Source organism: Carassius auratus, chromosome 19, assembly GCF_003368295.1.
Source record: "Carassius auratus strain Wakin chromosome 19, ASM336829v1, whole genome shotgun sequence".
NCBI lineage: Eukaryota > Metazoa > Chordata > Actinopteri > Cypriniformes > Cyprinidae > Carassius > Carassius auratus.
The window spans coordinates 22,160,097-22,181,837 of NC_039261.1; the positions used below are offsets into that span (position 1 = coordinate 22,160,097).

The 21,741-nt window shown below is 42.1% G+C and overlaps 2 protein-coding genes across 13 annotated transcripts in view; both read left to right on the top strand.

Moving 5' to 3' along the window:
- Positions 1-21,741, top strand: part of khdrbs3 (KH domain containing, RNA binding, signal transduction associated 3) — a 132,414-nt gene that overhangs the window by 16,569 nt on the left and 94,104 nt on the right. The gene's annotated exons all lie outside the window — the stretch shown is intronic.
- Positions 1,989-14,115, top strand: LOC113119838 (uncharacterized). 12 transcript variants are annotated; one of them, XR_003294528.1, is made up of 10 exons: positions 1,994-2,038; positions 3,195-3,243; positions 3,487-3,545; positions 3,635-4,233; positions 5,386-8,137; positions 8,232-8,294; positions 8,736-9,774; positions 10,983-11,138; positions 12,722-12,814; positions 13,274-14,115. XR_003294528.1 is itself a non-coding variant. In XM_026289515.1 (10 exons), the coding sequence occupies exons 7-10, from the start codon at positions 8,752-8,754 to the stop codon at positions 13,589-13,591; spliced, it is 1,590 nt and encodes a 529-aa protein (XP_026145300.1). In that variant the 5' UTR covers positions 2,015-2,038; positions 3,195-3,243; positions 3,487-3,545; positions 5,386-5,434; positions 8,035-8,137; positions 8,232-8,294; positions 8,736-8,751; the 3' UTR covers positions 13,592-14,115. The 12 variants fall into 12 exon arrangements, 8 of the variants coding, with proteins under 8 accessions (XP_026145302.1, XP_026145299.1, XP_026145301.1 ...); XM_026289515.1 differs by lacking the exon at positions 3,635-4,233 and having other exon boundaries at positions 2,015-2,038; positions 5,386-5,434; positions 8,035-8,137; XR_003294527.1 differs by lacking the exon at positions 3,195-3,243 and having other exon boundaries at positions 1,990-2,038.

Sequence of the window (21,741 nt, forward strand, 5' to 3'; positions counted from 1 at the left end):
AAAATATACCGTATTGAGCTGAATATAAGACAGTGTTTTTTTTCTTTGGAAATACATCTGAAAAAACGTGGTCATCATGTCAGTAATACAACCACAACATTAGCTGACGCCAAATATGTGTAAAACGAGTGTGCCATGAAATAATGTGTGTTGTAAAGATTGCAAGTGAAAACAAAAGGAAAAGAAAAACTTACAGCGTCATAAGTTGTGACTGTCATGTTAGCGTGATGGGGACAAACTTCCTCTGTAAGTGATTTTAAAACTTAAAACAGTACCCATATTTGAAGACTACAATAAGGTTTCATGTTTACTGTGAACATTTGTTTAGTAGGCTACTATTAAATGGACAGACTAAATGTTATAGGCATATAATTCAGATGGGCTACCTGTTATATTTAGGTATATCTAAAAGTGCACCTTTTTAAATGTGATTTAAAATGTGTTTGTACATTTTATTAAACAAAAATTAAAATAGGAAAAAAATATGCAATATGAAAATAATTAAAAGTAAAACACAAGATTTAGGTTTTCAAAAAGGCTTTTTTCAAAAGGTACATCTGGGAGGTGTGCATGGAAGAAATCAGCCTGTGTAACTGCTGAAGCACTAGTGAGGCTTCAGATCTTCTGCATTGTTGATTTGACTGTTTCTCATCTTTCTCTTGAAAATATCCCATAGAATTTATATGGGGTTCAGGACAGGCATGTTGGCTGGTCAATGAAGCACAGTAATATCATGGTCAGCAAACCACTTGGAAGTGGTTTTGTAACTGTGAGCAGGTGCTAAGTCCTGATGGAAAAGGGAATTGGCATCTCAATAAAGATTGTCATTAGATGGAAGTATAAAGTGCTTTAAGACCTCTTGGTTGGGCTGCATTGACTTTGGATTTTTATAAAACTTGGTGCACCAACACCAGCAGACTTCATGGCACTCCGAATCATCAATGACTTTAGAAACTTCACACTGGACTTCAAGCAGAAGTCTGTGGATTCTGTGCCTCTCCAGTCTTCCTTCAGACTCCAGACCTTGATTTCCAAATAAAATGTAAAACAGTTCCAGTTCTTTTTTTTCCCTCAGCCCAGGTAAGATGCTTCTGACGTTGTTTCTGTTTCAGAAGTGACTTGGTAGCCCTTTTCTTGAAGACGTCTGAGCGTGGTGATTCTTGATGCACTGATTCCAGCTTCAGTCCTCTCCTTGTGAAGCTTTCCCAAGTGTTTGAATTTGAATCAGCTTTGCTTGACAATAATCTCAAGCTTGTGGTCATTCCTGTTGTTTTTTCACCTTTTCCTACCCATTTTCTTCCTTGCAGTCAACTTTGAATTTAAAATTATTTGATACAGCACTCAGTGAACAGCCACTCCTTTCAGTAATGACCTTCTGTGACTTACCCTCTTTGTGGAGGGTGTCAATTATTGTCTTATGGACCATTGCTAAGTTCATTATTGTGGTTTCAAAGAACAAGAGATAACCAGAATGTATACTGTAGGGATGGTCATTTAATTAAACTCAAATGTAAACACTCTAATGTTTTGAGATACTGGATTTTTGGCTTCCATGAGCTGTGTGCTACTAAAAAAAAAATAATAAAAAAATAAAAACCTTTTGAAATGTTTTACTTTACATTTATTGAATCTAGAATAGATGAAAGTACAATATTCTATATTAACTATATTTTTGAGATGGACCTGTATGTGTGTGTGTGTATGTGTATGTTTTATATATAAATATATGGGGTTTTTTTTTGGATACACTCAAAAAAATGAAATCTGGGTGTTGTTTGATGAAAATAAACAGAGCATTTTGAAACAAATTAAATCAATCAGTTTAATGGATGTACACAATTATTTTAAATCAGACAGAACTAAATCCATACAACCTTAAAAGAGCTCAATTCATTTCTGTCGAAACAACGAAAAATAATGATTCGAGTCAAACTACTACTTTTGCGCATGCGCTGATGACAGGAAATCCACGTGACCTCGTCAGTTATCGCGGGCGCCATTAACGTGGTGGAGTCCATGGTGGAATGGTGTCGAATTGGTAAGTTGAAAAATCCTTTATCATCTTTGTCTGCATTGTGCTGATAGAGAGTAGAACATATTTAAATCTGTCAGAATTCAACATTAAGCGGATATTTGACCGCTTTTTGGAATATTTGAACTACATGTTCATATTCACGTGTTCATACTCGATGAAACATAGTAAATCGATATAGACGCCTGCATGCATGTACATAATTTAATATTAATGCGGTAGTCGCTTAGTTCTAACTCATGTTGTAAGCGTTATTTTGCTAGATTGTTTCAATTAACGTATAAAGTTAGATGGGCATTTAATTCGGGCGACTGTTGTTGAGTGTGATGTTTCTGTACAAGTAAATACGAGAACAGTGCGAATTGATGTAAAAACGAATTATTACAAACAATTATGTCTATATAAATAGACAATTATATGGTTGATGTAAATCGACGAGCAACCAGACGGTAAGCAATACAGTAAAGAGCACATGCGCACTAGGCCTGTGTCACTTAACAGTGGTCAGAACAGTGAATGCACGTGTTGTAATTTCGCACAGATAAATACTGTTGACCGTAAGTGATTCCCTCACTCCTTTTTAAGTTACGTGTTCAAATTCGTAATTTTTTACAGTTGTGATATTATACTTTAAAGTTTAAACGTATCACTATGCTCTCTGTTGTAATTGCTACTGCACAACATCGTATTATTGTTACAGTTGCTGTAATTAAATCAGCTGTATTTAAAGCATTATTTAAAGACACATTAATCTTGATCAACCGCATCCTATACTTGGGGTTAAGTCTACTTTTTCACGTGAAACGTTGAAGTATGAAGTAATGTTCTGAAATAGGTTTAGAAAATTAACTCATTATTACTGTAATAAAATAGGTGTTTTATTAGTGTGTATTTGGACATACCTTATGTTTTGATAGCCAATATAGAAATGTATAATGTAATTATGTCATTTCTTACAATTCATAGTTGTTTTACTAGATAGCCATTTAATTTGGAGGACTGTTGCTGAGCATGGTGTAGTAGATGATATCTCTGTACAGGTTATTACAAGAACACTGCACATTTATGTAACCTATATATATATATATATATATATATATATATATATATATATATATATATATAATATTTTTTTTTTTTTTTTTTTTTTTTTTTACAATAGCTCATTAAACAGCATACTAAACTTGGGGTTTAGTCTACTTTTTCATGTGGTAAGTTGTATTAAGTAATGATCTTAAATAGGTTTAGAAAATTAGCTCATTATTACTGTAATAAAATATATTTTAAAGTGTTTTATTAGTGTGTGCTTTGACGTACCTAATGTTTTGATAACCAATAAAGATATTAATAATGTAATTTTCTGATTTCATACAATTGATAGTTATTTTACTAAATTGTTTCAGTTATAATATTAGCCATTTCATTCAGACTAATTTTATTTATTTATTTTACAGGTTTTACAAGAGCAATAAACAGCATCCCGTGCTTGGGTTTTAGTCTACTATTTCATTTGGTAAGTTATGTTAAGTAATGTTCTTAAAGGGTTAGTTCAGCAAAAAATAAAAATTCTGTCATTAATTGCTCACCCTCATGTCGTTACAGACCTGTAAGACTTTCGTTCATCTGTGGAACACAAATGAAGATCTTTTTGATGAATTCTGAAAGATTTGTGCTTTTATGAACAGCGATGCAACTGAGACTTTAATGGTTTAAGTTCGATGTTCGAAAGTATAATGAACAGATTTAATGTAAGCTTTTAATCACATATAAACGTTGATCCGCAAACATAAACTGAAGGTCAACCGAATCTGCTTGATGCCCAAAAACGGAAGCTCAAACATGCTGTGTAACACATGAGAATGAACCTCATTTGTTCTCGCACGTCAAAAAAACTTGAGCCTCTGTTTACCACAACTGATGTGTGATTTGATGAATGTTTATATGTGAATAAAAGCTAAATTAAATCTGTTCATAATAAATAAAGCGATTGAGTCGCTTCAGAAAAAAAATTACTAAACCGCTTTATTCATATGGATTAGTTTTATGATCTCTTTATGAACTTTTTGAAGTGTCAAAAGTGTCAGTTGCACAGCTGTCAGTGGAGGAACAGAAATCTCTTAGATTTCAAAAACATCTTCATTTGTGTTTTGAAGATAAACAGAGAGTAAAACAAAGTTTTACAGGTTTGGAACGACATGAGGGTGAGTAATGACAGAATTTTCATTTTTGGGTCTACTAACACTTTAAATAGTTTTAGAAAATGTATCGTTTATAATTGTCATAAAATATAGCAAAGTTTAAAAGTGTTTAATAAATGGACATTCCTAATGTTTTGATGGCCAATATAGAGATGTGCAATTAAATTATCTGATTTCATATAAATATTATTAGTTTTACATACAAACCCGATTCCAAAACGTTGGGACACTGTATACCTTTTTCAGTATTGATGGTGCCTTTCCAGATGTGTAAGCTGCCCATGCCACACGCACTCATGCAACCCCATACCATCAGAGATGCAGGCTTCCATGTTGTGATCTCCATTACAGTATCATTCCTGTATGTGATGCAGTGCTGTCTAAGGGCCTGAAGATCACAGGCATCCAGTATGGTTTTCTGGCCTTATGCACAGAGATTGTTCCAGATTCTCTGAATCTTTGGAAGATATTATGCACTGTAGATGATGATGATGACTTTTCTTCTTTTAATTTTTTTTTTTTCTTACTATTATTGGGGGAATTGGTGATCCTCTGCCCATCTTGACTTCTGAGAGACACTGCCACTCTTAGAGGCTCTTTTTATACCCAATCATGTTCCCAATTGACCTAATAAGTTGCAAATTGGTCCTCAAGCTGTTACTTATGTAAATTTTAAATTTTAACTTAATGTTACCTGTCCCAACTTTTTTGGAATGTGTAGCTCTCATGAATTCCAAGATGAACCAATATTTGGCATGACATTTTTAAGATGTCTCATTTTCAACATTTGATATGTTTTCTATTAGGGCTGCACGATTAATTGCATGCAATTGTCATGCATGTCTCGTTAGTAAATCTGATTCTGTCATTAGCATCGTAATCGCAATTAAATCGCATTTTTGGTTATGAACCTGATATTGCGTAGCTTGAACGCAAACTACTGCTCTGTGTAGTAATCGCATGCGATTAATTGTGCAGCCCTATTATCTATATTCTATTGTGAATAAAATATAAGTTTATGAGATCTGTAAATTATTCCATTCCTTTTTTGCTCACAATTTGTACAGTCCCATTTTTTTTTGGAATCGGGTTTGTACTACTAATCAACCATGATTTTATTGTGTTTGTAATTGTTGTATTTTTTATTTTTTCTAGTTATTTGAATGTGGCCTTGTAAAGAATGTGGAGCATTAGAGTCTAGCAGGTACAAATTGTTAAGACATTATAAGTTATGTCATGGTCATTATGGTAAAAATCAACGGTATCCATGTTCTTATGCGAGTTGCCCCTGTACTTTCCGAACATGGAGTAGCCTTAAAAGTCATGTATACCGTGCCCACACATTATCGGCACAGACGTCATCAGGATTAGCGACGTTCAGCTGTCAGTTGTGTGATTGTGCTGAGCTTTCTTCAGAGAAAGATTATTTTGTTCATATTGGGACACATCTTAGAAATGGTCAGACTTGTAGTTGTGTGTTTCTGGGCTGTAGTTTTCAGACCAACATTTATGGTACTTTCTATTCTCACAAGAATAGAAAACACAAACATCATAAGTTAAAAGACTTCAAACCAGGTGTTGTGACAATTCATAATAAACCTGGGACATCTTTGGAGAGTTCTGAAGAAAACAGGCCATCCTGCTCTACTGATGAAACCGAAGCTGATTTAGACATTCAATCAGATGGTGACAGTGAAATAGTTTCTGTTGAGAGTCTGCCAAAAGTAATTAAGCAAAAAGTAGGGTGTCTGCTACTGAAGTTAGAAAACATTCTACATGTACCTGCTGCAGCGGTAGATGAATTAGTGGATGAACTACACTTTTTGTTGAAATCTGCTTCTGTACCACTTGTACAAGCTACTATCTTAGATGTTTTTAGAAATCATGGACTACCGGTTGACGAGGCTGTGATAAAAGAGCTTGCTTGTGCGGTGTGTGTATCCAACCCTGTAGGAGTGTGTTTTGGAAAAGATGGGCTGCTTGCAACAGCTTTCAGAAGAAAAAAGTTCTACAAAGAAAATTTCTGTGTTATTGAGCCAGTTGAATATATTTTAGATGCCAAGGAAAACAGAACATTTCAATATATTCCAGTGTTACAGTCTTTGCAGCAGTTACTGAGCAAGGAGCACATTTTGGATCAGGTGATTGAGAATAAAATTGCACAAGAGAAGACCTCTGTAGCAAGTGGTACTTATGACTGTCATTACTTTAAGTCTTTTCAAGATGGACTGTTCTACATTCAGGGAGACTTTTGGTCTCAAGAGGAGTTAAGAATCTCTTTAACTCTATATTTAGATGACTTTGAAATTTGTAACCCGCTTGGAACCTCCCGCAAAAAACACAAACTCTGTGGAGTTTACTGGATACTTAGTAGTCTCCCCCCTGGCTCTAATTCAGCACTTAATTCAATATACTTGGCAGTACTTTGCAAGACAGATGATGTTAAGACATTTGGATTTGAAAAAGTGCTTGAACCCCTTCTGCATGATCTGCATATTTTTGAGGAGCAAGGCGTGTACATTTCTCATATTGGCGAGTTTGTAAAGGGCACGGTTCAGTGTGTTGTCGCTGATAATCTAGCTGCACATGGATTAGGTGGGTTTGTTGAAAGTTTTTCAGGAGGCTTCATATGCAGATTTTGTACAGCGCAGAAACATGAAATCCAAACTCATAGTGTTTCATCTGGTGCTTTCAGGCTTCGTACAAAGGAATGTCATGAAGAACATGTGAAGTGTGCAGGTGAAACCTCCACTCATTGTTTTGGGGTGAAGGGGCCTTGTGTCCTAACCCAGCACCTTTCACATTTCCAAGTCACAAAAGGATATCCTCCTGATATCGCGCACGATATCTTTGAAGGTGTTGTGCCAGTAGAGCTGGCTTGTTGCCTCTCTGTATTGATTTCAAAGAAATATTTTTCACTGGATTTTCTGAACCAGTTGATTCTGAACTTTCCGTACAAGTGGGGTGACAAAACGAATAAGCCTCATATCATACCTAGCACATTCTCAACCAAGAAAACCATAGGTGGCAATGCCCACGAAAATTGGAATTTGCTGAGGTTAATGCCATTTATGATTGGCTCCCTAGTGCCTGAGGATGAACCTGCTTGGTTGTTGATCTTGGACTTAAAAGACATTGTTGAGCTTGTGGTAGCTCCAGTGCATTCTGATGAGACCGTAGCATTCCTTGAGTTTAAGATTTGTGAGCACAGACATCGCTACCAAGACCTTTTCCCAAGTTCTCATTTGCTACCAAAGCACCACTTTTTGGAGCACTACCCACATATGATACAGTGCTTTGGGCCACTTGTATGTATGTGGACGATGAGATTCGAATCAAAACATAGCTTCTTTAAACAGATTGCTCGTCACACCAACTGTTTTAAAAACATAGCTCTCACACTATCAACAAAGCACCAGCTAATGATTGCTTTTCATTTGCATTCCTCTTGCCTTAAGAAGCCATTATTTGAAGTAACAAATGTTTCATTGATTCCAGTTGATGTGTTGAACAAGGAAATAGCTTGCACCATCAAACAGAGATACCCAGATGTAATGGAAGTTAGTCTTGCCAAGTCTGTTAATGCAAATGGAATAAGTTACAAAACAGGAATGATTCTTGCTCATGGATCACTCGCAGGCCTCCCTGAATTTGTGGAAATTATGCAAATTTGCATTTTTCAAGACAAGTTGAGTTTCATTTGCAAGAAGTTATGTTGCTGGTACAGAGAGCATTTTAGAGCATTTGAAGTAAATGCATCACATCTGAGAGAGTTGGTCATTGTCGAGCATGCTGAACTGTTAGATGACTATCCACTGGTGTGCTACTTGGTGGGGGCTGTCCAGATGCTGACTTTGAAGAGATACATTCACGTAGCAGCATAATAGGTGTGAAGTTGCTTGTTCTTGTAAGTATAAAGTACTTTTTTTTTTTTTTTTTTTTTTTTTTTCAAATTTCAATAAATATTTACTTTTTTTTTTACTACTATTGGTTTCCCATAGGCTTGCAGAGGCTTGAGTTGGATGTGACTTTCAAAGGCTGTACACTGCGAGATAATTTTGAGAGTAAGTTTTCAATTTTTTTATTTATTTTCTTTTTTTCAAAATATTCAAAATCATAAAATTTAAATGTGCACTATGTAACTTTTTTTTTTGGTTTAAAATTTATATAAAGACTGAGGATATCATGAATCCATCTTCTAAACCATGTTTTTGTCTTATCCTAAATCACTAGAGTACACCTTTAATAAGTGTTTAAATTTGAAAAGCTATGGACCTAGCAGGATGCCAATCACTAGTAGCACAGTACCTCTGTGACTCGTCATAGACAAACGTAGAGAAGTAGCTCCGGCTACAGTGTTCTCCTGCAAGATGCATGCAGTTTTGTTTATTAACTGCTAGATTGCCAAAAGTTTCATAATATTCCTTTAACCATCTGTTTTAAAAGCACTTATTGCCTTAATTCTTATGTGTATTTCTGTTTTTAATATATCCTCTCCTCTTCAGACTGATAAATAGAGAAATGGCTCGACCAGTGAAACTTAGAGTAATTTTGGCTGATGATGATGCCAGGAAGTTGATCCTGCCTGAAGGGCTTCCTAGTTCTACTGAGGACCTTGCACAAAAAATCACTGAAATGTTCCAGCTTGATGGGGATATCCGCTTGCAATATCAAGATGACGATTTTGGTGGCGAGTTTGTGAATTTAACAACAATTACTGATGTTCAAGATAAAGGAACCTTAAAGGTCATCTTCAAGACTACAGGACAAAACCAAACTGCAGTATCAACTCCTGCTCGCTTAATGCTGTGCCAGGCAGATGACTCTGCATCTGTATCTTCGTTTGAAACTGACGACACTGTTCTTCTTTCTTCTCCTGATGGGTCAGTGCAATCCACAACAAGATCCACTCCATGGCCACTTGTATTCCCAATTCCACGCTTCTCCTATGACTCTGAAATAATTCTACAGCAAGCTAATACTGAATACCATGAGAACGGAAATCGTCTCAATCCGTCTCCAAAGCTGAAGTCACACATTCTAGAAGTCCTAGCTGAGGAAATCATAAAATACAAAGCATATCCAACTGATTTAGACCTCAACACAGTGGCAGAAGCATTGATTAATAAACACCCTTGCTTGCGAGAACAAGGCTCCTACAATGGTTGCTATGGGTGGAAAATAAGCCTCAAATATAAGATGGCAAACTTTCGTACTAAGCTCAGAAGTGTTGGGTGTTCAGAAGTAAGCATAAACTCAATGAAGAACAAACGCCAAGATCAGTACCATGCTGCTTCAAACATCAAAAAGCCTAGAAGAGCCGAAGTAAATTACTGCCCTCAACATCCAATGGGAGAAACGTCTGAAAGTTTAGAGAGGGAACGAGTCGATCTTTTGGCTGCGATTAAGAAGAGAAACAATGACAAATTAGTCAAAGAGAAGATGGAGCGAACCTTTTCTTACCGAAGACAGGAAGTGGTCCAGGAGAAGCCGATGATAGCGGATTTCAAAAGTCGATGGCCAGCTCTTTTTAATGTTGATAAAGTAAGTGTTAGTGTTTTAAAAAAATTTCTATTCTACGCAGACATGCTACTTTATTTGAGGTTATGTTAAACCTCGAAATTTGAATACCAGGGGTGTGATGAGATCTTGCCAGGTTTCTTGAGGTGAAAAGCTGTCATGCGATATTGCCATGACAGTGTGAGGGTGAAATTAGTATAGAATATTCCACTGCTACGTTTACATTATACCTTTACTGTCATTTTTATAAAAATAAAAGCCATTTAATTCAGTTGGATAATGATCGCTTTAATTCCATCTGGTTCATCCAACTTGAGCTGCAGAGTCGTAAGAAGTGGAGCAAGAATCAGAGTTTACTGATCATGTGACGAGAGGAAATTGGCTCCCTGATGCATGCAAATCTCTCTCAATATGAATATCTTAGGCTTGGCTGTGTAGTTGTAACCATATCTTATCTCTGATTTTTGCTGAAAGGCAAAACTTGGTCTCTGTTTGTACATTGAAAATTGAGGGTTTACTCACACTAGATGCTCTGAACCATGCCCGAGCGCTTTTGACCCCCAAAGCCTGGTTCGTTTGACAAGGGTGATCGCTCCATTCCATGCATGGGCGCGGTTTGTTTAGCCGTCCCTGGCAAATTTGGAAGAGGTTGGCCAGAGCATGGTTTGGTTGGGCTCGAACGCGGTACGCATGCAGTGTGAGCGCTAACCGTACCGGAGCACAGGACAGCTGCTACTTTTGTGCGCTACTGACATCTTTATTACTACTTGGATTAGTACACTTTTCAGTTAATGTAATTAATATGAGTGTATTTGGGTTTATTAAGGCTCTGCTTCTCACCTTGTTGATAAACAGGAATTAAAGTTTGCGTTCATGATAATCCTCTGATACATGTAAGTGAAAATCGCTGCGTGGTATAAATTAAGTATCTTTTAGACAGTATCTTGGTGCAAGTGAATTTCTTCCTGTTTTCTTCCATATAAAAAGTTGCACTGTATATGACGTATCCGTGCTCCGCTGGAATTACAATCATTAAAATATGATTAGTTGAAACATTTCAAATGCAGACAATTTTTCTAGTAATACATTTTGTCATTGAGGATTTTTTAACATTTAAAATACAGCATCTCGTTCTTGTGAACTCAATCTTGCATGACATCTCGTTATCCGTCTCATTACACCCCTGTTGAATACCCAATCTGATTTTGTTTGCCTTTTTTTCCTTTTAACAGATAAATACTGAGTTCTTGCGCATCACCACTGTCCCATTGGAATTTAAGTTTCTTGCTATGCTTGACCAGTATTCGGACAGCTTGATGAAGTTGTTTCAGAGTAAGGGTGGAGTCACTGGCAGAACAATAAAAAACATCATGCAACCCATTTCACAGGTTGGTCAGTCAATTAATTACGTCAAGGGTTAGTTCACCCCAAAAAATGAAAATTCTGTCATTAAAGGATTAGTTCTCTTTCAAATAAAATTCCTGATAATTTACTCACCCCCATGTCATCCAAGATGTTCAAGTTTTTTTTTTTTTTGTCAGTCGAAAAGAAATAAAGGTTTTTGATGAAAACATTCCAGGATTATTCTCCTTATAATGGAGTTCAATGGCCTCCAAACTGTTGAAGTTCATGATTACAGTTAAAGTGCAGCTTCAAAGGGATTTAAATGATACCAGACAAGGAATAAGAGTCTTATCTAGATAAATCATTGGTCATTTTTGAAAAAAAAAAAAAAATTAAACTGTATATGCTTTATTTAAATGTGTAAATATATATATCTAAATCTAAAAAATGACTGGCGCCACGTTTGTTCCGTAAGTAGAATAGGGAAGGTGTAGAACATACAACGTAAGCTTTTTGAAGACTACGGAAAGCAGAAACGTGCAAGTCGATCAATTGTTTTTATAAAGCATATACAGTTGTATTTATTTATTTTTTCAGAAAATAACCAATTGTCTCTCTAGATAAGACCCTTATTCCTCGTCTTGTATTGTTTAAAGTCCTCTGAAGCTGCACTGAAAGATATTTTGGCCTTCGACCATTTGGAGTCCAGTGAAGTCCACTATATGGAGAAAAATCCTAGAATGTTTTCATCAAAAACCTTAATTTCTTTTCTACTGATTAAAGAAAGACATGAACATCTTGGATGACATGGAGGTGAGTAAATTATTAGAAAATTATTATTTGAAAGTGGACTAATCCTTTATTTACTCACCTTCATGTTGTTCCACACCTGCAAGACCTTCGTTCATATTCAGAACACAAATGAAGATCTTATTGATAAAATCTGACAGCATTCTGTCCCTTTATAGATAGCTGCGCAATTGCAACTTGGTATTATAAAGTTCATAAAGCGATCATAAAAATTATCCAAATGAATAGAGCTCTTTAGTCCAAATTTTTTGAAGCAGCTCTATTGTTTTATATGATGAACTGATTTAATTTAGGCTTTTATTCACATAAGCATTGATCAACAAACATATAGCTCAACCAAACCTGGATGACATGAAAGAAAAAAACTCTTCCGCAAGCTCAAACACGTGGAATTTATTGCAGAGAATGAGGTTAATTCTTGTGTGTTACACAGCACGTTTAAAACTTTCAGAAGAGGTTTGTTCTCACCCGTCATTCATTTTTGTTTGAGCTTCTGATTTTGTTAATTGATCAATAGTTCTATGTGAGTAAAAGCCTAAATTAAATCTCTTTATCAAGTGGTTGAGTGATTGATATAGGTAGTTTTATGATCTCTTTATGAACTTTTTGAAGTGTCAAAGTCTCAGTTGCATAGCAGTTTGTGAAAGGACAGAATCTTTCTGAATTCATCAAAAAGATCTTCATTTGTCATCCAAAGGTGAAAAAGTCTTAGGAGGGTGAGTAGTCAATGACAATTTTTATTATTGGGTGAACTTTCATACAGATTTTATGTACTGTTATACTTGTTATACAATGTTTTTGTGCCTTTTTTTAACAGAATAACAGCATAGATGTACGAAGAGAATGCATCCTCAAAGCACTGTGTGTTTACTTAAATGAGGACCATTTACAACTGTTCAAGGAGTACAATGTAAGCAAATGCTTTTCTCTTCTTCACTTTCATATGTTAACATTGTTTTGCACGCATGTTACAGGATTCATATGTTTACTAGGGGTGCAACGGTTCTTGTTAAAATCGAACCGTACCGTTCTCCACTTACGGTTCTGTATGCACTTGCACCGCAGTCCACCTCGAATGACGATGCATCTGTAGGCTAATATGGTTTGTTTAAAATAGCAATGTGGAAAACAGAGATCATATGTTTCAGTAGATAGATGTGCACTGTAGCTTTACAAAACCTTACAACAACAATAATCAAAAAGGGTGGACAAAACAGTAGAAATTAACATCAACTAAGATTAATAAATGCTGTAGAAGGATTGTTCTTGCTTCGATCATTGTAACTAAAGTAGTTAACTAATGTACCATTATTCTAAAGTGTTACCGATTGTTGTTATACAAATGAAACATTTTATTTGTTTTGCACAGGATTGCGACTGGGTGAATGCCAAAGAAGCCATAGAGCAAATGGTAATGGGGATCTACATCATCCGATCCGAAGGACACCATCCAGGGGATAAGCCTGTGGAAGTTGGTATCGTGATTGAAGGGACTGAAGTTCTCAGCTCTTTGAAAAATGTAGCTGTAGCAGTGGCCATGCTGTTTGGACTTACTTACGCCTTGAACCTCAGCTACCCACGAGAACTCAAAGCTACATTTGAGGTCATCCAGAAAGTTTTCTTTAACTTGGATGGACAAAAACTCTCACCAAAGGTACAAGCCCTCAAGAACAAGATGCTGGAGTAAGTTCCTTTACATTTGAAGTCTCAAAAGACGAAATCTTGATTCAAGAAGTTAGTGGCTGTGGCCTGCCCATTGCTGTTGCAGTATGCCCACTGTTTGTTTAGTGTTTGACATGTTTTTGTCAAAACCTTTCATATGCAGGGAACTTTAAAACTGCTGTTGGATCTAATTGATCTTGTCAATCTTTTAACTTTTTTATTATTTTTATCTTGTTCTAAGATATACTAGCTTTCAAATTGTAGCTCAACACTAAGCACATGTTGGTGTTTTTGTATTTCTCACAGTATTGAAATTGAATTGTCAGTTTTGCATCGACAATGGTTGACAATTACATGCAAAATCAGGATTTTTTTTTTGGATGGTAGTAAAAAAAAATGTATTTTCTAAAGTATCCGTCAACTTGTATCTCAACATTGTTTTTGTTGATTGTTTCTCTGATTTTTTTTTGTCTTAAATTTGGCAATGGTAAAGTGTTTTAGAGAAAAAATTGCCTAGAAATAAGAATAAAGAGAAACTTGTGACATTCACGTTGAGAACATTTTATTTGTGCATTTAAAATACATTTTGATAGACGTTGGTTTAAAGTAAATAAAGTTGTACAATTAACAGTAGTGGTTAACAAAATATTGCTGGTTTTCTAAATTAAGTGATTAAGATTAATTGGCTCAACAAGATTAAATTGTTTACAGATAAATTCCAAAATATGATTCAAATGAAAATGATTTGATCTTGTTGGTTCAAAATGAATTTAGCACTTGGGTTCCATTAGACTTAATTAAGTTGAGACAACACCATTCAAATGTGTGGAAATAGGTGTCATAATTATATTAAGTTAGACCAACGATTTATTTTTTTGAGTGTACTGTAAACTGTAAACTGTTGTTATTATATTATACTTTTTAAAAATGGTTTTAGTTGTTATTTAATGTAATGTAATTCCTTTTTGAATATTTAATATTGCAATTTAGCTTTATTGTGTTCATAATTCGTTTTTGTAATTGCAGTACTTCAACTTTTTTCAAGTAGTTGCCAAGGAAATGTGATTTCTAAGTTTTTTATATATATATATATATATATATATATATATATATATATATATATATATATAGAGAGAGAGAGAGAGAGAGAGAGAGAGAGAGAGAGAGAGAGAGAGAGAGAGAGAGAGAGAGAGAGAGAGAGAGAGAGAGAGAGAGAGGTCTCTTATATCAGTTGACATAACGTCTCGGTTACGTACGTAACCCTCGTTCCCTGATGGAGGGAACGGAGACGTTATGTCGACCGACAAATGGGGTCTCACTTGGGAGGCCAATCATCTCTGATTTTAAGAGAAAACGCCAATGAAATTGGCAAGTGGATTAACACACCTGAGCCACTCCCCGTGCCAGCGGGTATAAATAGGGCGACAGGTGCATCCACTCATTAGGTTTTACGCTGAGGAGCCGAGAACGTGTCCCGGCAACAGCGAATAGTTCAAGGTTGTGGCATGGGGACATAACGTCTCCGTTCCCTCCATCAGGGAACGAGGGTTACGTACGTAACCGAGACGTTCCCTATCTGTCGGTCACTACGAGTTATGTCGACCGACAAATGGGGTCCTATGGAAAACGCCATAACCTGAACCTCGTCACAACCCTGAGGCGCTGCAATTGTTGACAAGCCTTGGCGTGCCACAAAAGCTACGCTTAAGGTCGTAACCTTCCCAAAGCCCCAGCGCAAATTCACTGACCTTGGTACCGAAGGGGCCAAAGGGTGAGTACATCGCTGCTGGAGAAGGCCATGCTGCTGTTCCGCCCACATAAAGTAAATGGAAGGGATTTCAACCTTCAGTGAAAGATTGCTTCAAATCTTCCCTATTTGTTCTTTCAGCTGGCAAGACAATGGGGAAGCGAGCCTTTAGGAAAGGTCGCTACGGAGACCACATCCTACCCGTAGGGAGGTGACATGTGGATATACCGATATGGACTGACCCAGGGGGCAGTACTACATATGGAAAGGGTCTCTGAGGCAGGTCCTACCTTGGAGTAGGGATGGAACGGCTGCCAGAAGAGACTGACAGAACGGTCTGTCAAGGGAAGACACGGGTTTGCCAAGAGGGAAACCTTACCGTGGAAGAATACACATATGGGATTACCCGTAGGGAACCCAGCCATATGGACACCTAGCCCAGTACAGGGGCTGACCGAACTCCGGGCATGCTAACGCCAGTACTGGGCCTGGCGACAGACTGCTCCGCCAAGTCTGACGCCGAGGGTGCTGGAGGATGCTCGACCAGGGTACGCCAACCGGGGAACTCTACTGGGAGAAGAAGGCGCTCACATCCCCGTGTTAGGGGGAATGGCGCAGCAAGCGAGACACCCAGCCAGCCCTTCCCGCCAATTACCTGTTACCCAACACACGGGAGGAAACTGGCTCTACACGGAGGTTGTAAAACCTCGCAAAGGTGTTAGGTGTCGCCCAGCCCGCAGCTCGACAAATGTCTGCCAGAGAGGCGCCGTGCGCCAACGCATAGGAGGAGGCCACACTCTGTGTGGAGTGGGCCCTCGCCCCCAGGGGGCACGGCTCGCCTTGGGAATGGTAAGCCAAGGCGATGGCGACCACTATCCAGTGGGCCAACCTCTGCTTAGAGACAGCCTTCCCCTTCTGCTGACCTCCAAAGCAGACCAGGAGCTGCTCAGAGCTTCTGAAGCTCTGGGTGCGGTCCACGTATATGCGAAGCGCTCTTACGGGACACAGCAACGACAAGGCTGGATCTGCCTCCTCCAGGGGCAGCGCTTGCAGGTTCACCACCTGGTCTCGGAAGGGAGTGGTGGGAACCTTGGGCACGTATCCAGGCCGGGGTCTCAGGACAACGTGAGAGTAGGCCGGCCCGAACACAAGGCACTCTTCACTTACCGAAAATGCTTGGAGGTCCCCGACCCTCTTGATGGAAGTGAGCGCGATCAGGAGCGCTGTCTTGAGAGACAGGAACTTCAGCTCAACCGAATCCAGCGGCTCAAAGGGACCCCTCTGAAGTCCCGCCAGGGCAATAGAGAGGTCCCAGGAGGGAATCAGGGGTGTCCTAGGAGGATGTAACCTTCTGGCACCCCTCAGGAACCTAACGATCAGGTCATGCCTCCCCAGGGACCGGCCGTCCACTGCATCGTGATGTGCTGCAATGGCAGCCACATACACCTTCAGGGTGGAGGGTGACAGCCCACGCTCCAGCGTACCTTGCAGGAAAGAAAGCATGACTCTGACCGGGCATCTCCGGGGGTCTTCCCGGTGAGAAGAACACCAATTCGTGAACAGACTCCACTTCAGAGCATAGGCCTGCCTCGAAGAAGGGGCTCTAGCCTGAGTGATAGTGTCTACCACCGCTGGGGGCAGATCACTTAGGTCTGCCGCGTCCCGTCTAGAAGCCACACATGGAGGTTCCAGAGATCTGGGCGCGGGTGCCAAATGGTGCCAGGCCCCTGAGAGAGAAGGTCTCTCCTCCGGGGGATGCGCCAGGGAGGGGCTGTCACGAGGAGCATGAGTTCCGAAAACCAGGTCCGGGTGGGCCAGTAAGGCGCAACCAACAGGACCTGTTCCTCGTCCTCCCTGACCTTGCACAGTGTCTGTGCGAGCAGGCTCACTGGGGGAACGCATACTTGCGTAAAGCCAGAGGCCAGCTGTCTGCCAGTGCATCTGTGCCCAGGGGGGCCTGGGACAGGGAATAGTACAGCTGGCAGTGGGAGGACTCGTGGGAAGCAAACAGGTCTACCTGGGCTTCCCCGAATCGACTCCAGATCAGCTGGGCCGTCTGGGGATGGAGTCGCCATTCCCCGGGGAAAGTGAGCTGTCGTGAGAGCACGCTGGCTGCACGATTGAGCTCCCCCGGGATGTGGACAGCACGCAGCGACTTGAGCCACGTCTGACTCCAGAGGAGGAGATGACGGGCGAGTTGAGACATGCGACGTGATCGTAAACCGCCCTGTCGGTTGATGTACGAAACAGCCGCAGTGTTGTCCGTGCGGACCAACACGTGCTTGTCCAGCACTAGCGGACGAAACCGTCGCAAAGCTAGATGCACTGCCAGCAACTCCAGGCAGTTGATGTGCCACAGCAGTCGAGGTCCTGTCCAGGACCCTGAAGCTGCCTGCCCGTTGCATGTCGCGCCCCAGCCCGAGTTGGAGGCATCTGTTGTGACAACAACGTGCCGGGACACTTGTTCTAAGGGCACGCCGGCCCGTAGAAAAGCAAGGTCCGACCAAGGACTGAATAGGCGGCGACACATCAGTGTGATGGTGACACGATGTGTACCGCGGCGCCATGCCCATCTCGGGACTCGGGAGCGTAACTAGTGCTGAAGTGGTCTCATATGAAGCAACCCGAGCGGCGTGACTGCGGCTGCGGATGCCATATGCCCCAGGAGCCTCTGAAAGTGTTTCAGCGGTACCACTATCCTGCCTCTGAAGGAACTCAGGCAGTTCAGCACTGAGTGGGCACGCTCGCTGGTGAGACGTGCCATCATACTCACCGAGTCTAACTCCATACCGAGATAAGAGATTCTCTGCACAGGGGAGAGCTTGCTCTTCTCCCGGTTGACCTGAAGCCCCAACTGACTGAGGTGCCGAAGCACGAAGTCCCTGTGATCGCACAACTCTTCTCGGGACCGGGCCATAATGAGCCAGTCGTCGAGATAGTTGAGGATCCTGATGCCCACTTCCCAAAGTGGGGCAAGGGCGCCCTCCGCGACCTTCGTGAAGACACGGGGGGACAGGGAGAGCCCGAAGGGGAGGACCTTGTACTGCCATGCCTGACCCTCGGAAGCAAAGCGCAGGAACGGTCTGTGACGAGGGAGGATAGAGACATGAAAGTACGCGTCTTTCAGGTCGATCGCTGCAAACCAGTCCTGGGGCTGGACGCATTTGATAACGCGTTTCTGCGTCAACATCCTGAACGGGAGCTTGTGTAGGGCCCGATTCAAGACTCGCAGAACCAGGATAGGTCGAAGGCCACCGCTTTTCTTGGGCACGATGAAGTAAGGGCAGTAAAGCCCCGTCCTCATCTCGGCTGGAGGGACCGGCTCGATTGCATCCTTCGCCAGGAGGACAGCAATCTCCTCGCGCAAGACAGGGGCGTCCTGGACTGCCACCGAAGTCTCGAGCATGCCATTGAACTTGGGGGGGTCGCCGGGTGAACTGAATCGCATAGCCGAGTCGAACCGTCCGGATGAGCCAGCGTGACGGGTTGGGCAGCGCAAGCCACGCTCCCAGATACCGTACAAGTGGCACCAAAGGGACAGTCGACATACCCGCAGTGGTGCAGCGATGGGGAGTCGTGCCGGAAGGCCCAGAAGGCACTGCGTCCTGGGTCATCGCAACCACACTCCCCGTGTTCCCGGAGGAACTGGCCAGAGACGCGTGGAGAGGCGTTGCGTCTCCGAACCGCGACCTCTTGGCCGCTGGCGAAAGGGGGCGTCGTGGGTGAGAATGAGGAAGCTGTGCGTCGCTCATTGTCAGCCCACAAGCCTTGCAACTCGGAGGAAGGAGAAATTGCTCTTCCAATGAAAATGTGGGTGCCACTGGCCGTTCGACCAGCGGCGGAACAGAACCAGAAGATTCTCCACCCGGCCCTCCTCCGGGGGAGGGAGTGGCGCTCTCTCCGCCATCTCCTGAAGAGCAGTTCTCCGCATCTCCGAGTTGCCCGTGTCAGGGCCGCTTAGTCGACTTCCTCGAGGACTTTGCAGCCGGGAGTGACACGGGGGGCGCCGCTCTCCTGCGCGGGGCTCGACGCGCCGGCCTCGAAGAACTCTCAGCACGGGGCGGAGCTGGTGTGGAGGACGCAGGGGGGCGCCCTCGGCGACGAGCAGGCTGAGGCACTGCCTGCGACGGAATGGTGGCAACCAGAGGATCACGTCGTGGCAAGATGTGCCGTATGGCCTCAGTCTGCTGTTGTTCTGTCAGGAACTACTGGGCACAGCCCCTGACAGCGTCGCCACACAGGACGGCCTGGGACATGGGAGCATCGAGAAAATGCACTTTGTCAATGTCTCTCATACAGACCAGGCTGAACCTAAAAAAGGCACTACAGGACCACCAGAGTGGACATCGCTTACCCGAGGGACTGCGTTGTGACTTCCGTCACCCAGAAGGGGGAGGTCAGTCGCCATTCGCAGCTCCTGCATCAACCTCGGGTTGGTCCTACCCTCGTGCATTTGTTAAAGCCTTGGCTTGTTGGGTTTGCAGGATAGCCATGGCATGCAAAGCAGAGACAGCTTGGCCCGCAGCACTGTAAGCCTTGGTAGCGAGCGCGGCCGACAGCTTACAGGCCTTGGGTGAGGGGCGCGGACTATCCCTCCCAGTGGCGGCGTTTTGCGGACACAAGTGCACCGCAATCGCACTCTCCTGCTGGGGAATGTCAACACACCCCTAGCTGCCTCGCCATCGAGGGTAGTGAGGACGGAGGAACGAAATGAGCTGCTTCCGGCCGTAAAAGGGGCCATCCACGACTACATCACTTCCCCATGCACATCCGGGAAGAAAGGAACCAGAGTAAAACGCGGTTGTGAGTCGCGCTCCACACCGAGAACCAATCAAACAGCCATGAGCACTCAGGGCTGGCGGTGCATTCACCTCCATCCTGATGCTCACAGCTGCCCGGGCAAGCACGGCTGTCGACTCTGCGTCCAATTCGGCAGTGGCGACAACACCCGAGGGGGGCAGCCCCGCCGAACCTTCATCCACAGAGGTCGATAACCCATCCCCCGATGCTGCAATCGACATCTGATCTCCGGCGGCAAACTGAATGACCCGCTGGGACTGCCATAAGACAGCCCAGCAAAATCACCCAGCAGCTGCACAGGACAAACACTGCGGAAGGGGTAAGAGGTCCGTGGGGCGTGGCCCGGCGGAGAAGCTCTCACGGTCACCTTCAAATCTCCCAGAGCACTAGCCGGCGGTCCTCTGCTCGAGACAGAGAAACCAGAACGGGTAGTGACAGAGGGGTCTGCTCCCTTCCCTTTAAGAAAGGGGAGACGCGATCACAGCGTTGCCATGGTCACACACGCAGTGCGTGCATGAACCATCCACGAACGCGCCTTCAGCGTGCTGAATGCCCAGACACGGAAGAGAGCGAACGTGGCCGTTGTCAGAGAACAGGAAACGACCGCATCCAGAAGGACGCGGACGAAACGGCGTCTTGAAAAAGACGCGAATCGTCCGCGATTTGCTCTTTTAGGAAATCTGCTCTCTTAGTTGAAGCGCCCAGGGGAATCGCTGAAAGGGACACCGCTGTTTGCGCCGTACCGCCAACCAGAACAGCTTCCCGACACAGCAGATGAATGGCTTTGTGGAGTATAACGGCTTTCATACAACCACTCGGCTCCGAAGCAAAAATCTAATGAGTGGATGCACCTGTCGCCCTATTTATACCCGCTGGCACGGGGAGTGGCTCAGGTGTGTTAATCCACTTGCCAATTTCATTGGCGTTTTCTCATAAAATCAGAGATGATTGGCCTCCCAAGTGAGACCCCATTTGTCGGTCGACATAACTCGTAGTGACCGACAGATAGGGAACCAGCAGTCAGATGATCATTTTGCCTTATACGGATTGGCTTAAAGTATGAAAAGATATATATTTTTTTATCAACAATCTTAAACTGTCATGAAGACATCCTTTCTAAATTGATCATTCGTTATGACATTGGTTTATTGTTGAGTCGTGTCCGGATTTAGCTTTCCAAGCTGCGATTAGAAAATAACTGACAATTTCTATTGATTAGGCCTGAAGTGTCGCATCTCTCTCTCACTGGAGACATGATTATGATTATCCTGCAGACGTTGCAGAACATGCATGCAGCCCAAAGCTCCTGTGAGGGCGATGTAAGTGAGCGGTTGCTGAGATAAGCGAGATAGACACCATCCTGGTTATAGATCTGCGGTTTAGAAGTGTTGAGACACTGGTTCTAATTGCAGTGGAAGTGTGATTTCACTTTACTGAGGTAGTGGAGAGAACAGAAGGTATTTGGACAGTAGAAATAATATGTTACATTAGTATGATGACACACACAAAAAAATATACAAAAAAAATTGCATTGGTAAGCAAGTTATGTAAAATATGTTTATATATATTTTTTTATTTGTTAGAGATTATTTCTTAAGTATATTCAAATTTGATTTGCAACAGGGGCT

Bases quoted from the DNA above. Each gene is read 5' to 3' on its own strand.
- LOC113119838 (XM_026289517.1), top strand. From the start codon at position 8,752: ATGGCTCGACCAGTGAAACTTAGAGTAATTTTGGCTGATGATGATGCC. The intron at 9,775-10,982 runs GTAAGTGTTAGT...TCCTTTTAACAG, and splicing joins CTCTTTTTAATGTTGATAAA to ATAAATACTGAGTTCTTGCG. The intron at 12,815-13,273 runs GTAAGCAAATGC...TGTTTTGCACAG, and splicing joins AACTGTTCAAGGAGTACAAT to GATTGCGACTGGGTGAATGC.